Raw genomic sequence first — 18993 nt, 5'->3', positions numbered from 1 at the left:
CCGAAAAGTGACTGCACCCTGTAAGTCCTTATTGCAAGGAGTGATATTGACCAAATTCACTGTACATGCACCTGGTTTCCTCTACTATTAATGCCGAAAAGACAGAGAATGTAACCCCTCCCAATCCAGAGTTACAGGGTGCAGTCACTTTTCGGCAGGCCCTGCCGAAAAGTGACTGCACCCTGTAAGTCCTTATTGCAAGGAGTGATATTGACCGAATTCACTGTACATGCACCTGGTTTCCTCTACTATTAATGCTGAAAAGACAGAGAATGTAACCCCTCCCAATCCAGAGTTACAGGGTGCAGTCACTTTTCGGCAGGCCCTGCCGAAAAGTGACTGCACCCTGTAAGTCCTTATTGCAAGGAGTGATATTGACCAAATTCACTGTACATGCACCTGGTTTCCTCTACTATTAATGCTGAAAAGACAGAGAATGTAACCCCTCCCAATCCAGAGTTACAGGGTGCAGTCACTTTTCAGCAGGGCCTGCCGAAAAGTGACTGCACCCTGTAACTCTGGATTGCAAGGAGTGATATTGACCAAATTCACTGTACATGCACCTGGTTTCCTGTACTATTAATGCTGAAAAGACAGAGAATGTAACCCCTCCCAATCCAGAGTTACAGGGTGCAGTCACTTTTCGGCAGGCCCTGCCGAAAAGTGACTGCACCCTGTAAGTCCTTATTGCAAGGAGTGATATTGACCAAATTCACTGTACATGCACCTGGTTTCCTCTACTATTAATGCCGAAAAGACAGAGAATGTAACCCCTCCCAATCCAGAGTTACAGGGTGCAGTCACTTTTCGGCAGGCCCTGCCGAAAAGTGACTGCACCCTGTAAGTCCTTATTGCAAGGAGTGATATTGACCAAATTCACTGTACATGCACCTGGTTTCCTCTACTATTAATGCTGAAAAGACAGAGAATGTAACCCCTCCCAATCCAGAGTTACAGGGTGCAGTCACTTTTCAGCAGGGCCTGCCGAAAAGTGACTGCACCCTGTAACTCTGGATTGCAAGGAGTGATATTGACCAAATTCACTGTACATGCACCTGGTTTCCTCTACTATTAATGCTGAAAAGACAGAGAATGTAACCCCTCCCAATCCAGAGTTACAGGGTGCAGTCACTTTTCGGCAGGCCCTGCCGAAAAGTGACTGCACCCTGTAAGTCCTTATTGCAAGGAGTGATATTGACCAAATTCACTGTACATGCACCTGGTTTCCTCTACTATTAATGCCGAAAAGACAGAGAATGTAACCCCTCCCAATCCAGAGTTACAGGGTGCAGTCACTTTTCGGCAGGCCCTGCCGAAAAGTGACTGCACCCTGTAAGTCCTTATTGCAAGGAGTGATATTGACCAAATTCACTGTACATGCACCTGGTTTCCTCTACTATTAATGCTGAAAAGACAGAGAATGTAACCCCTCCCAATCCAGAGTTACAGGGTGCAGTCACTTTTCAGCAGGGCCTGCCGAAAAGTGACTGCACCCTGTAACTCTGGATTGCAAGGAGTGATATTGACCAAATTCACTGTACATGCACCTGGTTTCCTCTACTATTAATGCTGAAAAGACAGAGAATGTAACCCCTCCCAATCCAGAGTTACAGGGTGCAGTCACTTTTCGGCAGGCCCTGCCAAAAAGTGACTGCACCCTGTAAGTCCTTATTGCAAGGAGTGATATTGACCAAATTCACTGTACATGCACCTGGTTTCCTCTACTATTAATGCTGAAAAGACAGAGAATGTAACCCCTCCCAATCCAGAGTTACAGGGTGCAGTCACTTTTCGGCAGGGCCTGCCGAAAAGTGACTGCACCCTGTAAGTCCTTATTGCAAGGAGTGATATTGACCAAATTCACTGTACATGCACCTGGTTTCCTCTACTATTAATGCTGAAAAGACAGAGAATGTAACCTCTCCCAATCCAGAGTTACAGGGTGCAGTCACTTTTCGGCAGGCCCTGCCGAAAAGAGACTGCACCCTGTAACTCTGGATTGCAAGGAGTGATATTGACCAAATTCACTGTACATGCACCTGGTTTCCTCTACTATTAATGCCGAAAAGACAGAGAATGTAACCCCTCCCAATCCAGAGTTACAGGGTGCAGTCACTTTTCGGCAGGCCCTGCCGAAAAGTGACTGCACCCTGTAAGTCCTTATTGCAAGGAGTGATATTGACCAAATTCACTGTACATGCACCTGGTTTCCTCTACTATTAATGCTGAAAAGACAGAGAATGTAACCCCTCCCAATCCAGAGTTACAGGGTGCAGTCACTTTTCAGCAGGGCCTGCCGAAAAGTGACTGCACCCTGTAACTCTGGATTGCAAGGAGTGATATTGACCAAATTCACTGTACATGCACCTGGTTTCCTCTACTATTAATGCTGAAAAGACAGAGAATGTAACCCCTCCCAATCCAGAGTTACAGGGTGCAGTCACTTTTCGGCAGGCCCTGCCGAAAAGTGACTGCACCCTGTAAGTCCTTATTGCAAGGAGTGATATTGACCAAATTCACTGTACATGCACCTGGTTTCCTCTACTATTAATGCTGAAAAGACAGAGAATGTAACCCCTCCCAATCCAGAGTTACAGGGTGCAGTCACTTTTCAGCAGGGCCTGCCGAAAAGTGACTGCACCCTGTAACTCTGGATTGCAAGGAGTGATATTGACCAAATTCACTGTACATGCACCTGGTTTCCTCTACTATTAATGCTGAAAAGACAGAGAATGTAACCTCTCCCAATCCAGAGTTACAGGGTGCAGTCACTTTTCGGCAGGCCCTGCCAAAAAGTGACTGCACCCTGTAAGTCCTTATTGCAAGGAGTGATATTGACCAAATTCACTGTACATGCACCTGGTTTCCTCTACTATTAATGCTGAAAAGACAGAGAATGTAACCCCTCCCAATCCAGAGTTACAGGGTGCAGTCACTTTTCGGCAGGGCCTGCCGAAAAGTGACTGCACCCTGTAAGTCCTTATTGCAAGGAGTGATATTGACCAAATTCACTGTACATGCACCTGGTTTCCTCTACTATTAATGCTGAAAAGACAGAGAATGTAACCTCTCCCAATCCAGAGTTACAGGGTGCAGTCACTTTTCGGCAGGCCCTGCCAGAAAGTGACTGCACCCTGTAAATCCTTATTGCAAGGAGTGATATTGACCAAATTCACTGTACATGCACCTGGTTTCCTCTACTATTAATGCTGAAAAGAGTTACAGTCCAATCCAGAGTTACAGGGTGCAGTCACTTTTCGGCAGGCCCTGCCGAAAAGTGACTGCACCCTGTAAGTCCTTATTGCAAGGAGTGATATTGACCAAATTCACTGTACATGCACCTGGTTTCCTCTACTATTAATGCTGAAAAGACAGAGAATGTAACCTCTCCCAATCCAGAGTTACAGGGTGCAGTCACTTTTCGGCAGGCCCTGTCAATTACATTTATTTGATCATTTTAGTAATAGTTACTTTGGAGATTACACGCTGCATCAGAGCCAAAGAAGTACATTTTTAAATTAAATTATTTTATCTGTTGTTATAGTTGATTCTGAAAAACAAGAGGGGTGCTGAATATTGAATCTAATATATTTGGCCAAGGTCGATAACCAGTTGACCCCTACATACATGTAAATATATGTTTAATAATATATATTAATAATATTAAATATTATCTTTACTTAGATTACTCAAGTACCTTTCATTTGGGCGACTTTCATGTTTTACCAAATTACCAAGCACAACTTTTGGGTACCTTTCACTACACTGAGTAAAAGCACTTGGAAATTGTACTTGAATACAAATTGAGTAAACCTACTCAGTTACTCGCTGCCTCTGTATAGTATATTGACATTTAGCCTCCGTGTTTAACAGTTTTCCAAATCATTTCAGAGGTTATTGGTTGCACTTTTTTTTTTATGACATTAAGACTTGTCAAAATTCCGAGCAGCGCTTGAACGCAACATCACAAGCACACCCTCTGTCGGCGGCGCCACTAGTGCCACGTCAACGTGACGTACCAGGAGGTGTAGTCCGGGTGGGAGGCGTCCCGACCAGTACAAGCGACCGCACAGCTACTGGCATTAATGGTCTTTAACCGGAGAGGAGCACTTCTCAGAGGTAAGACTTTGAATATTTCATTCAGGTTGTAGTTTATGTCCTCGGCGAGCTGACTGCTTCCTCCTCAGTTAGCCGGTTAGCTGCTAGCATCAGCTGGTGCCGCCGCTGCCACTCGTGTGTGTGTGTGTGTGTGTGTGTGTGTGTGCTGAGCGGCTAAACAGCAATGACTGATAAATATAGCCTGCACAGCAAACACGTTTATTGTGTAGTAACAGCAACACGTTTCATTACTCAAACATAATGCTGAATCTCTCCGCTGTGAGTTAAATGAGGCATTCATGTGTTTAAGGTCAGAATAACCTCAACTTTAAATCCCTCTTGCAGACTTGACACAGCCTCCTGGGAACATTGAAAGCATTATTATGAATATTTTAAATCAGAGTCGAGCCTGACAGCTATCGATTTTAAGCAAATGTATTGTTTGTTGCCCTCAGCATCCCATTCAGATTCCCCCCTGTAGTGTTGTGATGATTTCCTGGTCCAACAAAGCTGCTTATTGTGGGTGTGGGTGCAAATACAGTATTTAAACATCCCTCTAGTGAGTTCAATTAAGAATGTTCTTGTTAAATGTCAGGCTGGGTGTTTGCATTATGTCACAGGTTGTGCTAGTTTTGCCAGCTGTAAGTAAGTGGGGTGTATGAACACTGAGGTCATGAGTCCAGTTTTCCCCTCCGAACAACCCCACCCACCTGAGGAAGTTTTGAAGAGCCATCAACCAGACAAGAATCTTATCTGTAGTACTTTATGAGCAGGTGCCTGCTCAGCGTGTGACACTGAGGAGGAGTTGCTTTCGTTTTTATCAAGCTTAAGTAGCTTTTTGCTTAAATGTCTAAGAATATGAGAATCACTTTTAAAAAACAACATGTATGTGTGTGTATCTCCTCTTCATGTCATAAACACCTAATTTTCCAGAAATATGGCTGAGGAGATGACCTTGATTGCTCCAGCTGTGCTCACCAGTGACCACTCATCCCATTTTTTCATCTGTGTTTCAGAGTTAAATCAAAACCACTGTTGATAATGGACCCAAACGCCAGCGGACTCGCCCAGAGGTTGGCTGAGGCCGACCAGTCTCACCTCCTGCAGTTCTGGAGCGAACTGAGCCCTGCTGAGCAGGCCGAGTTGACCCTCGAACTGCAGGGGATGGACTTCAAGGAGATCAATGGATTCTTCAAGAACGCCATGGAGACGTCCAGCAGCAGCAAACAGGAGAAGATGGACACCCGCATGGAGCCGGTGCCCCGGGAGGTGCTGGGGAGTGTGACGAGGGACAGGGAGTGTCTTAAAGACTGGGAGCTGGCAGGTGAGCTCCATCAGAACGGTTTCCAACCACAGAAAGTGTATTCATACAGCCACTGTCAGTGTACTACAGGCTGTATGCTATGTCTTGTTGGGTGGGGTGGGGCTTTATTACAATGTCACACAGCAGGAGAAAATATGTAAGCAATTATCTCTTGTTAGGCAGGCTTTGCCTAGTTACTGCGGGAACAATAATCCTGTCAAGAGACTGTAGCCTGGAAATTAAGTCTCGGTTGAGCAACTTTTAAATACGAAGTGATGGCCCACAGGTGAGAGAGGAAAGATTTCCTGGTCTCCCACTTGGATGCCCAAATGGGATTAAAGCATCACATGCTAACCCAGACGCTTTGATATTGAGATGTGACAGCGTGTGTCCTAATAACTTGCTTTTCTGACGTTTTAAGAACACATAAAAAGCAGAGATTTTAATAAAGCCTTATAGTTTGTCAAGAAGTTGAGTTGCATCAGAAACTCCCTCCTTGCTTGCTGTGTGGTTGCCCAAACTCACAAACTATTCCCAGCCTGAGTCTCCTGCGTAGATTTGAAATATGAGTGAGTCAGTTTGTGTTGTTCATTATACTTTGCGTAATCCTCCTTGCAGTGGGGGTCCGACCATTTAGCGGGTCTGTCGAGTTCTTTTCCTGGGGGAGGATGACAGAGGAGGCAGGCACCAGAAAACATCTGCTTTTGATTTGGGCCTGACGTAAATAGCGTTGCTGCTTGACCCTCATTCATGAGGTCACTCTGCTCTGTCGAGACCAAATCTGTGTGTAGGGCGAGGTGTGTGTGTCTGTGTGTGTCTGTGTGTGTGTGTATAGGTTTGGGAGGCTAGTCAAAGTCTAGCAGGCCCGCCCCGTCCGCTGGCATAAACTTTGTCTCTTTGGCACGTAAGAAGAAAGAGAGTTGCATATCGAGTCACGTAGCAGCAGTTTATGTGAGATAAACTGGAACTGTTATAAACCATTGAACTGATGAACCACAATAAAGGCTCTTGTAGGGTTATTAGATATCAGTTCAGGGCTTATTATTATATCACATTGCCAAAGTCCTTTTGAACTAGTGATAAAATGTCTGATGATGGCTTGATAACGTTAATAGAGATAAGATACTGTTCTAGTGTGTCGTGTCCCATCATATCAATATGTTTCACTATCTTAAATATACTCTGTAGGAAACATATTCTTGCCACTGGTTATGACAGTTCAATCTTCTCTGTGCTCATTCAGGTCTGCAGTGCATCTCTCAGAGTAAAGTAGCGGTTTTGCTGCTGGCCGGGGGCCAAGGAACCAGACTGGGGGTCTCTTACCCCAAAGGCATGTACGACGTGGGGCTGCCGTCCCACAAAACCCTCTTTCAGATCCAGGCTGAACGCATATTGAAGCTGCAGCAGCTGGCTGAGCAGAAGCACAAAACCAAATGCTGTGTTCCCTGGTAAGACATCATGATATTCAGGAAGACATGACTGAGGCGTTTTAGTTAGTGTGCCTGTCAGTTGAACTGCTGCTTTATTTAAAACGTCGGATCCAAGCGATCCAACGAATACTGTCTCTTTATTTGTAATGAGAGCTAAAGCTATTTGTCCCAGTTGTGTTTCTGGGTCAAATCACTGCCAGCATCAAAGGACAGTCGGTCACGGAAGTTGTGTTACTAGAAAAGGATTAGTTTCCTGTGGAGCCGATTCAAGGGCAGTTTAAAGATATGCTCGATGAAAGGAACCAGGAAGGCAGAGCAGAGGAATGCATAAAGACTACATAACACTGTCGTTAAGGTTCAACGGTTAAATCCTCAGCAGGTCGATAATTTTCTATAAGGAAGTTGTTGCATTTTTATTATCCGTCATATACTTAAACTTTTATTTTCATGTCATGCACACAAAGTGCCCAACCCTCATGGGTTTACAGGACACCCAAAATATTTCACTTCATTGCAAAAAAAGGTCATTTCACAGCTCGGTCTTAAAGAAAAATATCCTGCCTTTTCTCCAAAGGTTCGCAAACAAAATCTGCTTCAAGAAAGGTTCCCTTCCTGAAGCACAACCAAGTTTTTCATAAACATCCAGCCAAAAGAAACCAGCATAAATGGAGGATGTTTTACTGAAAAGTACATCCCAAAAACAAAAATATGATTCTCATTCTCATTTCAGCTGGCTCACACTACAAACAAAGTCTGTCCGTTTGTTTCAATTATACTTCCTGGAGGATTTAGAATAGAGAGGATAACAAATACTGAATGAATCAACACAAAGTTCCTCCTATGCTGCCTTCAGGTACATCATGACCAGCGGCAGGACAATGCAGTCCACCAAGGACTACTTCTCCCAACATAACTATTTTGGCTTGGACAAGAACAGCGTCGTCTTCTTTCAGCAGGGCATGTTACCTGCCATGGACTACAAAGGCAAGATCATCCTGGAGAGCAAAGGAAAGCTCTCCATGGCCCCTGGTGAGCTCACTCAGGATTTTTTTTAAAAATCTTCATTCACGCTGTGGTTTTAGAGTTTGTGTTTCAATTGAGTGTGTCTGTGTTTGTGTTTCAGATGGCAACGGGGGTCTTTACAGAGCGCTGGGGAACCAGGGCATCATAGATGACATGGAGCGGCGGGGGGTTGAATTCATCCATGTGTATTGTGTAGATAACATCCTAGTCAAAGTGGCGGACCCTGCCTTTGTTGGTTTCTGTGTGCAGAAGGGAGCGGACTGTGGAGCTAAGGTTGGTCACATCTCCTGCTCTCTCTCTCTATTCCTGTCTTTTTTCTTCATTTTCTATGGATTTCAAATATGTCTTCAGATGGATTATTATGATAATTAGGTATTACTGGGGGTTTTAAATCTTTTAATTTGAAAGATCTTAAAGTTTTGGTTTCATAGCTTTAGTTTTTAAGAATCGGCCATCCTGATCACAACACCTGAATCACGATGTTGCCTCAAGTGTCAACCTTTACATCACTTCTTGTGATAATAATGGTATATAGTATAAGTGCTTCTTTAATGTCAGATGCTAAGAGAAGAAAAATGTATTAACATCGAGGCAGCAGCAGGTAGAGCAGCGGGTTTTTTATGTTTCTGTCATGAAGTAGTTTGTTACATTGATCCTATGCTCATTAACCTTTATCAGACCAGGGAGTACTAGTATTATAAGGATACATGCACACAATTATTACACCCTAATCAAATAATAAAATGCGTCAAAGAAACGTCAACATTACTCATTCAAATATAGACGTGTGTCCTAAGTGTGGACATTGATACAAGGAACTAAACTAGCAGTCGAGTCATAACGACTGTGAATGTGACCCAGTCTGATCAGTCAGTCTAGTTTTTTAAATTCCATGAGGTCCTTAAGGGTGACGGATGTTAATCCATATCTTTTGAGTGTGTCAGTCTTGTATTTACAGGTGTGGTCAGTTTGCGGTCACAACAGTTTCAGTGTATAGACAGCTGCACTTTCCACAACTCACCACTGGGTGGAGATATAGGCCACACTCCTTTCATGTTGAGTGAGCAATAAATTCATCACAGCTTTCTAGGAAATGTGAGGTTTGAGCCGAGAATCTTCCTTCATTTTTCGTCACAGTCTCGGATAACATTAGTGTGATGTGGAGATGCCACTGCGTCTCTGGAAAGACAGAGTGTAGTTTTATGTATGGAAAAAAGCTTTTCAGGCTGCAACAGCTCAACCTAAAACAGTTTTCCACTAGTAAATAGACTTTATTCATGATTAATTATAACTTCTTTCTGTTTTTTCATAATCCTCGAGTTTATTTTTTTTAGCTGGCAACATGTATCAGTACATCCAACACACTGCACATGGAATAAATAATTGAGATGTGCCTCACAGAACAGGTTAAGAAAGAATTTCCACTGGCAAAGCTAGCTCAGTCAGTTTTGTCCTTTGTTGTTACAGTCACATTTCCTCTCCTACATATGATACGTGATAGTACCAATCAAGAAAGACAATTAGGGCTTTTTTTTGTTTACAAATTTGAAAAATAGTCATCACAGTTTCCTCGAGCCCAAAGGCTCTTCTTTTTACTATCATGTATGATAAAGATTTTTCTTTATCATGCATGATAGTAAAAAGAAGAGTCTTTGAAGCAAATCCTTACAGTTAGGAAGCCAGACCCAGCAAGTGTTTGATACGTTTTATTGCCAAATAAATGTAACGATGAATCGATTATTGAAATAGTTGGTAATTTTGATAGACTTATCAATTAGGCGACTAACACATGTAACTCTAAAGACAATACATTACGGTATAAACAGCAAACATCCAGTGTTACATCTGTTGTTCCTAGGAAACACAAGAAAAAACACGGGTTGTAACAATGGTAAAGATATTACACATATATACAAATTAACACTAAATGCTATTATGCTGTTGCTCCTTTTGACCTTGTGTGATGTCAAACAACACTTACCAAAAGACCATCAAAACTGTATGACTGTAGGTATTTTCTGGTGGTACTATAGGGATTAAATTTATAAGAAAATAATTTAGAAATTGGCATCAAATTACAGAGAAAATGAAGGAAAAATGCGGTCAGTATTGTGAAATAATTGCAACTGGGTGAAGCTGAAAGTGACTCGCTGGCCTGTTGATATCAGTTGGCTCTCCTGCTGTAAAAGTTGCCTGAGTACTTGTTGTCAAGGTTACCACTAATAGGAGATCGAAATGTCTATAAACAGTAAAACAAAGAGAGCAGACTTGCAACAATCAGGAAACATGCTTCATGTCTGAAAAAGTCCAAACACAGTGTGTAAGATCTCCTGCTTGGGAAATAGGATATGACCTGAGAGTTATTCATACATAGTGACCGACACATTGTTCTGTTTTTTAACAAACAATCGTTACCTGTCATGGAAACTCCATCAAAAACAGTTTTACTTCCACTTTTTCCTTGAACTCGCATGTAAATGAGGTCATGTTTGCGCAAAGCCTGGGGGTGTTTGAAGCAGAGTTATAACTTAAAACTATTTATTTTTTACTAGTTTTAATTTTATTTCATTTCAGTTTTTATTGTTTTTAAAAATGTTTAGTTTTAGATTCTTTTTTATTAGTTTCAATTGTTTCCCATTAAGACATGTGGGTATTTGTCAGGGTCTAGGTATTACAATACAAACACAACACTCTGTAAAGGTAGTTGACTCAAAGACTAAAACTGAAGACATATCCTGTATATTTTTATGTTTATATCAGTTAGTTTTCTAAAATGTTTTTTCCCCCACTACTCTAAGCTTTTAGTTTAGTTTTACTTAACTATAACGCTCCCGTTACTCCTCAGACTGACTCTATTTTAGGCTCTTTATCTCTTAGCAGTACCACACTGAAGCAACACAGAATAGACTGCAATATTTCACTGCATGGATCGTGCAGACCTCGCTCCTGTTTGACATTATGAGTTGTGCGGTGGAGCAGAGATGGAAGGATCAGATCAGAGCAGAGTCCCACCCTCCCGTCATAAATTACTAAGCTCCGCCACAGTTCATGTGGCTTCACCACCACCACCACCCCTGCCCCTCACCCCACCCTGTTCACCAACCCCCACATCACGACTCCACTCTGTCATTAGCAACCAGCAGATGGGGAGAGGGTTTTTTTTTTTCATTCAGTGCAGACATTAACTTGCTGGCCTTAACTTTTTGAGCCTAATTTAAAATGTAAAATCAACTAATATGTTGGCTTATTTTTACTCATACTTCTGCTTGTTTCACCATTTTTAAACTGCAATGTCACAAGTCCCATTTACTGAATTCATTTTTCACCACTTATCCTGGACTTCATTGCTATTACAGAAAATGTGATAAAAGAGGTCATCAGAGAATATTTTTGTATCATTTTGTAGTGTATTTTCTATATAAAATACTTTAGCAGGTAGTCAATCTGCTAATTCCTAGTAAATTACACAATAAAAGATGACTGACATGTGCATTTAATGTGTTAATAGCAGAAAACTAACAAGTCTTCTTTTCTTATGTTTCCAGGTGGTGGAAAAAACCAATCCGACAGAGGCGGTGGGTGTGGTCTGCAAGGTGGATGGGCGTTATCAGGTGGTGGAGTACAGCGAGATCACCCTGGCGACCGCTGAGAAGCGCAGCGCCGACGGACGACTGATGTTCAACGCAGGAAACGTGGCCAATCACTTCTTCAGCTTCTCCTTCCTCAGAGACATAGTGCAGTAAGACTAATGCGACCTGAACAGATCCACTCTTTTCATACAGTTTTTGCACTTTTCTGTCAAATTGTACTCATTTGTTGCTCAGTAGTGGTTTCTTATAGCAAGAACAGTAGCTCATCATCATTATTAAGTTAATGTGCTGCAATAAATCAGCATCTGTCTCGCTTTTTGTCTCTGTTTATACTCCAGGAAGCACGAGCCGCAGCTGCAGCACCACGTGGCCCAGAAGAAGATCCCACATGTGGATGCGAAGGGTCAGCTAATCAAACCGGACAAACCGAATGGGATTAAAATGGAAAAGTTCGTCTTTGACATCTTCCAGTTTGCCAAGTGAGTTACAGTGCATTTTTTCCATAGAGAGCACATAGTGTGTGACAGCATCAGCAGACGGCTTCTCGCCTCAAATGAGAAGGCCTTAAAGCACAAAGAATACAATGACTATCTTATGCTCCTTTTGAGAGGTGGCTGGGTTGCATATGTTCTCCTGGCAGGCCTTCAGGCCCGAGGTTTGACTGGTCCTTGATCTGTCCTTCCGTGCAAGAACCAGCCCCTTTTTCCAGTCCCAGTAGCCTATCCCACCAGCCCCAATGCTCCGAGGTCGGGTCCAGCAGCCTGAGCCTGCCAAGCTCTCTGCAGGAGGATGGAGGTTTATGAGCTGTTCACTCATTCCACCTCCTCCAGTGTCGAATGACATCAACTTTGAGTCACGCCACTACTAATAGAACTTTACATCTAATGAAAGGATTCCTGTAATGATTGACTGATGGAAAAACATTGCAGACATGTCCAGCTTCCTCCAAGGTTTGTTCGCTGTAAATCTAAGTAGAAAGATGAGAAATGGCTTTCGGCGTTGCTGAGGAGATGGATTACTGTTGTGCCCAGACTGGCAGACTGGCAGGTTTAGCAGAATACAGATGGACTGATTCTCTCTGCAGCCAGAGTTTTAAAAAGTCTGACTTTTTCTGATCCTTCTGTGTACTGTTCGAGGATCCTATATAGTGTGCCAAATCTCCAAACTGTCAGCTTTTTGTGAGCTAAGAAAAACAGCCCTGTTTTCGGCTTTGTGACAGCTTACCACTGGAGTTTCAATTAGACTATTTACTGTATGAAGTTGAAGATTTTTTCAACCTATAAAGGAGCACCAAATCTTTTGGTTTATACAGTATTAAAAAACAAAATTACGTTTGTAGATTACTGGATAGCAACAAGAGGCACCTTTTCTTACCTAACATCTGTCCTGTTTACGGTGGATAGATCGATGTAGAGCTAGGGCTGCAACTAACAGTTTTTCTACAATAATCTACTTTCTTTTTATGTACAACTCTCCGTCAGTGTCTTCACATTGCTTGTTTTGTACGACCAGCTGTCCAAAACCGAAAGACACTTCATTTTAAATGATACAAAACAGAGAACACAGCAAATCCTCACATTTGAGTAGCAGAAAGAAGAGATTGTTTGTCATTTTTGCTTGATAATTGATGAGAATTGATAATCAAAATTGTTTCTATTTAAATTTCTACATAGACTAACTATTTCAGCTTTAAAGCGAGGTAGCATGGTATTCAATCTTGTCATACTTTGTACTGTTGTCTGCCCTTTGGTGTGTTTGTCTTTGTGCTGATGTGCTGCTGTGTGTGTCCAACAGGACTTTTGTTGTGTATGAGGTGCTGCGGGAGGACGAGTTCTCCCCGTTGAAGAATGCGGACAGTCAGGACGGAAAGGACACGCCCACCACAGCCAGACACGCCCTCATGTCCCTCCACCACCGCTGGGTGCTCAACGCTGGGGGCCACTTCATCGACGAGAACGGCAGACGTGTGCCCGCCATACCCAGGTGACCACAGTCAGCCTGCTAACACACAGCATCATGCATGTCACATCACCTCACAAGACACACACGCAGACACGGGCTCCTCGTGGTCACCTTCCCAACACCTTGTGTACAAACTACATGCATTGGCTTTTCTGTTTTGTTTGTATTATACACATCATATTCTTTTAGCCTCACACTCTCACTCCTCCTTCTTCCATGCTTGGTCTTACTCCTGTGTGTGTCCCGTGCAATGTTTCCAGAGACGGAGGAGCAGGAAGTGTCACAGATGATGGCAGCAGAAAGTAATTATTATCCCCCTGCAGTTCTCAGTGCATGGTGATGGGGTTTTGGCTTTCTTTCCTTCTCGCTCAGACGTGTTAACACTTTATAACATTGAGTCTGATCCTTGGCGTCCTTTTACCTTCATCCTTACTGAAAAGAGAAACAGTCTGCAGCCATTTTTCTCTCTTTACAGTAATGAAGGAAATGACAGCAAGGATCAGTTTAGACAACTGAAAACGCAGTCCTCTTAGCCTCCTGGTCAGATGATGTACAGTCATAATGACCTGCTGACAGATCATTTTCCCCTCAGATGGTTGCTACTAATACACATGATGTATTGCATGCAGGGTAATGGGCACCAGTCGCACTTTCTGGCAACAGATGATAAACCTGTTGATTTGTGTTACGACAAAGCCAGCCGTTCATTGCTTGCTAGTTTGCCTTTGAGTTTAAATCCATCTGCTTTTTTTAAAATGAGCATGTGCTTCAATAACATTCATGGTACCCATGAATGTTATTCAGGCTTTTGAAGGGTGTGCTTTTTCCTCAATCATTCAGCTTTTCCTTCATCCATGTCCTGATCATCCTCAGATGTGTGGGCAGCAGCTCAGAAAACACCTGAAGTACCTGATAAGTGATTGTTGTGTCAGTCTAGAAGTGAACCAGCTGAGTGATGGTAATGTGCTGGAAGGTTTCTCCAACGCCTCATTACCTGTCACTCACCTGTTTTCTTCTGGGGGAAGTCTGTTTCGGGCCAGAAGACTAATCACTGAGCGTGTTTGACAATGATAAAGCTCTGATTCTCTGCCTTTTTGAACTCTAATCACAAGCCGCAGCAGAAGAACAGCTGTGTCCTGGACGCGCAGCTGCTTCTCTCAACTAATCCCTCTGCATTTTCACGACAGAATCGCTCATTCTGTTTCTTCCTGTTTTTCTTCTGATCCACCAGCCTGAAGGACGGAACTGACCTGCCAATCAAATGTGAGATCTCCCCGGTGGTGTCCTATGGGGGAGAGGTAAGGAGGCGAAGCCTACTGTATTAAAGGACAAGTTCAGCCAAAAATGAAATTTCAGTGTTTAAATTCTCATCCAAATGCTGATGGCGTTGCAGCATTTTCCTAAACAACTGAAGTAGATGGGGACTTAAAATGTGAAGAAAAAAACCCCCCATAAAATATCTCCAAAATATCGTTTGGCGTAATTCAGTCTGGACGCTGCAAGATCCCAAAGTGATTTGAAAAGACATAACTTAGATGTTTCAGTCATTCAGGAGAATGCTACTGTTTTGCTGTGAAGCTCCAGAAATGTTTTGTTTTCTACAAAACCTGACTTTCCATCGCCATGGGGTGAGTAGATAATGACCAACTTTTCAGTTTTGGTTGAACTTATCCTTCAGCAAAAAGCGTAGTATTTTTCCTGCTACTTAAAGGGCACATTATTCAGACAGTAAGATGCGCCTACACCGTCGGGTTCATTATGGTTTTATTATTAGATGAAAAAATGAAGATGAACTCGACAGGGCAGAGGAAACTCTCCAGAGGAAATGGAATTTAACTTTTAGCTTCTGAAATTAACATTTTTGGACAGTATCTCAGGATCTACAAGGAGGATGGTTACTTTACACCAAACTATTCTAGCTTTTAGCCTACAAGATGGTGCTGTAGTCAGATACACGCTGATTGGTTTAAATGATGTCACGTCCAAAACACACCAATGACTGATGAGGAGTCTAAATACAACCCCTTTGCAATGTGCGCCTTACTTTGCACCCATTTTTGATCAACCGTTTACATACATATAAGGATAGTATATACACAAGCACCTTATCCCTGCTGTCCTTTATTTTTATTCTGTATACTCTGTTTTTGTTTTTCTTATTATTATATACATTTTATTTACTAATTACTATTTACCATTTCTGTAGTGGAGTGTACTTTACCCAGAGGGACAATAAACATCTTGAATCTTGAATCTTAACTCGCAAAAGGGAGTTGGACACGTCCTATGCCACGCGCTTTAGATCATGTGCCATAGATCATTTGAATAGAGCTGTAGATGTTGTTCCGCTCCTGCTCTCTACCTGTACACACACGAACACTGTCCTGATGGTACCGTTTACTTCTTTAAGGGTCTTGAAGAGTTGGTGAAGGGACGAGAGTTTCATCCAACCCTGATGATCGACGAGAACGGAGTCCACGAGCTGGTGAAGAACGGAGTTTAGACAATGAAGGAGAGAGAGAGAGAGATGGAGGGACAACCCAAAGACCGACCTCCCTTTGTCTCTCAACGTTTGCTGGGAGAAACTGTGATGTCATCGCTGTGCAATAACAAATGTCGCATGCACGTGTTCATGAAAGAGGCTGTCCAAAATGAATGAACGAGCAAGAAGAAGTTCTTTATTTTTTGCTTCGTATGTTGATGTCATACTTAGTTCCTATTTGTTTTGAAGAGCACTTGAACACAGCATGAGATGAAGGACGAAATCCTTGTCACGCTGACTGGATGAAGCAGTCAGCAGGTGCATCTATTTATTTTGCTGATGAGACTTATTTTTATATGTACTGATAGATGCTCTATAGATGGAAACTAACCATCTACTCATTTTACCAGGTGATTTTTATACAACGAGATGAAATAATCAGAAAGATGTTTCTTACTAGCATGTAATCAAGGTACATGGTACGGGCTGTGGGGGGTATTTATAATATCTGCTTCTTTTCTGCTTGTAGTCACTGAAGATGGGATATTGTTCAGCTTTAAGAGATGCTATGATTTCTATCATCTTTATTAAAGAAATGTCCTACTTGGAAAACCTACTGAATGCTTTGTTTTTGTGTGTGTGTGTGTGTGTGTGTGTGTACATTCAGACCATATATTTGCGTGTGTCTGTGTGTGCATAGGCAAACTTGTGCATGAAAACATTGAAGTATTATCAAGATTTCTGACAAATCAGCAAACAATATGTGAATGTGTGAGTTTCGCTGCGCTGTGTCTGCACGGTGTGTTTTTTGCATTATAACTGCTGGTGGGTTGAATCAGAGTTTCCAGCACATGGTTTATGTTTAAGATGGGCCAGAGCATGCAACTCTGCAGCAGTTATTCAGGAAATATTTTTTTGTGGCTCCTTTCTGACTCATTTTCTTTCTTTCTCTCCAGCTCCATAACTGCACTATGATGTGAAGTACCTGCAGTGTGGACACTTCAGCAGAAAAACACTTTTATGGTGTCCTAGAGAATGCACTGAAAACATTTTTATCAAATCTGAACACGACGTTCTACTTCAGAGGTGTTCTGGGGTAACACTTTACGATGAGGTGCTCAAAAATATGAGAAGCTACTAAGAAACAAGAGGAATTAATCAGGAATGACTTGATAGTTGATAAATCGTTAATACGTAATTACTGAGTGTGATTCGAGGACTATATAGCACTATATAGAACAGACAGGGAGATACTACATTAATGAATCATTAGGTAATTATTAGTTCAGAAATATCTGTGAATCAACATACTGACAGCTTTCTTAATGAGATATTCCTCATTTACAAACTGGTAACAACTCATTAATTACTAATTACTTAATCATTAGTTACTCCCTTGAAGAAAATCAAACTACTCATGGATCATTTTACTTGAGGGGGCACAAAAAACTAAAGATTAAGTCATTATTATTTAATGAGTACCTGGTAACTACTCGGTATTATGTTTTTACTTAACTTGAAGGTACAGAAAAAGAGGAACTAATGATTAAGTAATTACAGTAGATGAGTCATCACTAGTTCGTGCCACTCAGCGGCAGGTTCATAGCTAATCAAGAACAACATGAAGAAAGTGATCAGTATGTTGATTCACAGATATTTATGAAATCATCTCTACCTTATGATTCATTAATGTATTATCTCACAGTCTGTTGTCCAGTTACTCATCATTATATAGTCCTTGAGTCACAGTTATTCAGGAAGTACTCAAGTCATTCTTGATTCATTCCTCATTCGTTCCTCAGTAACTACTCACATGTGTTACCATCTTCCGTTCAATGTCTAATGAGACAAAGTCGACAGTCATGCTTGGGAAACCACTGCTTTGAGCTAAATGCTAACACTAGCATGCTAAGATGCGATATGGGATGATGTTAAAATGCGGATAAATTAAAAATTTCAATCTGAAAATGGAGCCAGAGGAGAAATTAAGAGATCATAAAAGTCAACACAGGTCATGCCAAGAGGAACATCGACAAACAATTTTCTTGGCGATTTGTCCAACGGTTGTCAATACATTTCCGCCAGGCCACAAATGTCAACCTCAGACACTCGAGGAAATGTCAGGGAATCACCAGAGTTTGTAGGTTTCATCATCTGGGGACTATGAATGTCTGTACAAACTAGAATTTCATGGCAATCCATCCAATAGTTGTTGAGATATTTTAGCATGGAGTGGTGGAAGAACAGAGCGACCTCCCAACATTGCCATCCCGTTGAAGAAACTCTCCATTCAAACAGACAAAAAAATCCAATAAATTCCTCCGAGTCACTTTACTGCATGATGGCTTCCTCATCATCAAGACACACTACAGGCAACTCTTACACTCCAAGAAATAAGAAAAACCTAAAGTCACAGTTTCTTTGAACTGAAACCTTCGCATTTCAAAATAAGCTGAATTTCTTTGGTCTGGTAAAAACAGTTTTGACGCTGCTGATCAGCAGCAGAACAACGGACGTTGTGACGTCATTAGAGGACGACCTCTCTGTGACACTTGACTCACACTTTTCATGGTTCTGCTTCGACTATTAAGGCTTTGACGCACTGCAGTGTTAGTGCCACTGGGTTTAAGAGAAAAGTTGCTTCACTGTCAAAGATCATATTTCATTATAGGTGATCACACTCAACAGATCAGCAGTATGAAATAAAGTCATATCAAAACTTAAGGTGCATGATGTTTGATTTAAGTTCTATAAATGTGTCATTAAGTAACCGAAATGACTTCGGCACCAACGTTACTTTGCGTTATGGCTGCGTGAGCCTCTAGCTGTCAAAAGAAAGGCTCTTTTCAGGAGGAAGAAAGCTTTTCTGATTGAGCGTTGGATTCAAACTTAATTGAAACCGTATGTGTGGCATGTGGAATTCTGGGACTTTGGCACGCTCCCAGGAATCCACAGAATGTGTGGACTTTTTTTTTTTTTCTACCTCCCTCTCTCGCTCGCTCTCTTTCCCTCTGTCTCTCCTCTCCCTCTCTTTTTTTTCCTACGTGCAGGGGTGTCTTACATCAGCCCAGTGAGCCCTGGTGAAGGCGCCTGACGGACAGAGAG

At 42.1% G+C, this 18993-nt stretch overlaps 1 protein-coding gene across 2 annotated transcripts; it reads left to right on the top strand.

The window, feature by feature from the left end:
• Window positions 1-4029: 4029 nt before the first annotated feature.
• On the top strand, window positions 4030-16504 carry uap1 (UDP-N-acetylglucosamine pyrophosphorylase 1). Of its 2 annotated transcripts, XM_073477314.1 has the most exons (11): window positions 4048-4119; window positions 5115-5422; window positions 6645-6849; window positions 7685-7860; window positions 7955-8127; window positions 11400-11593; window positions 11783-11923; window positions 13239-13427; window positions 13667-13708; window positions 14638-14704; window positions 15817-15999. In XM_073477314.1, exons 2-11 carry the CDS (start codon window positions 5140-5142, stop codon window positions 15907-15909), a joined length of 1563 nt encoding a protein of 520 aa, XP_073333415.1. In that variant the 5' UTR covers window positions 4048-4119; window positions 5115-5139; the 3' UTR covers window positions 15910-15999. The 2 variants fall into 2 exon arrangements, with proteins under 2 accessions (XP_073333416.1, XP_073333415.1); XM_073477315.1 differs by lacking the exon at window positions 13667-13708 and having other exon boundaries at window positions 4030-4119; window positions 15817-16504.
• Window positions 16505-18993: the final 2489 nt, after the last annotated feature.

This window comes from Pagrus major, chromosome 11 (assembly GCF_040436345.1).
Source record: "Pagrus major chromosome 11, Pma_NU_1.0".
NCBI classification, from domain to species: domain Eukaryota; kingdom Metazoa; phylum Chordata; class Actinopteri; order Spariformes; family Sparidae; genus Pagrus; species Pagrus major.
Note: the sequence above shows the minus strand (reverse complement) of the source record. Positions and strands in the feature narration are given on the sequence as shown.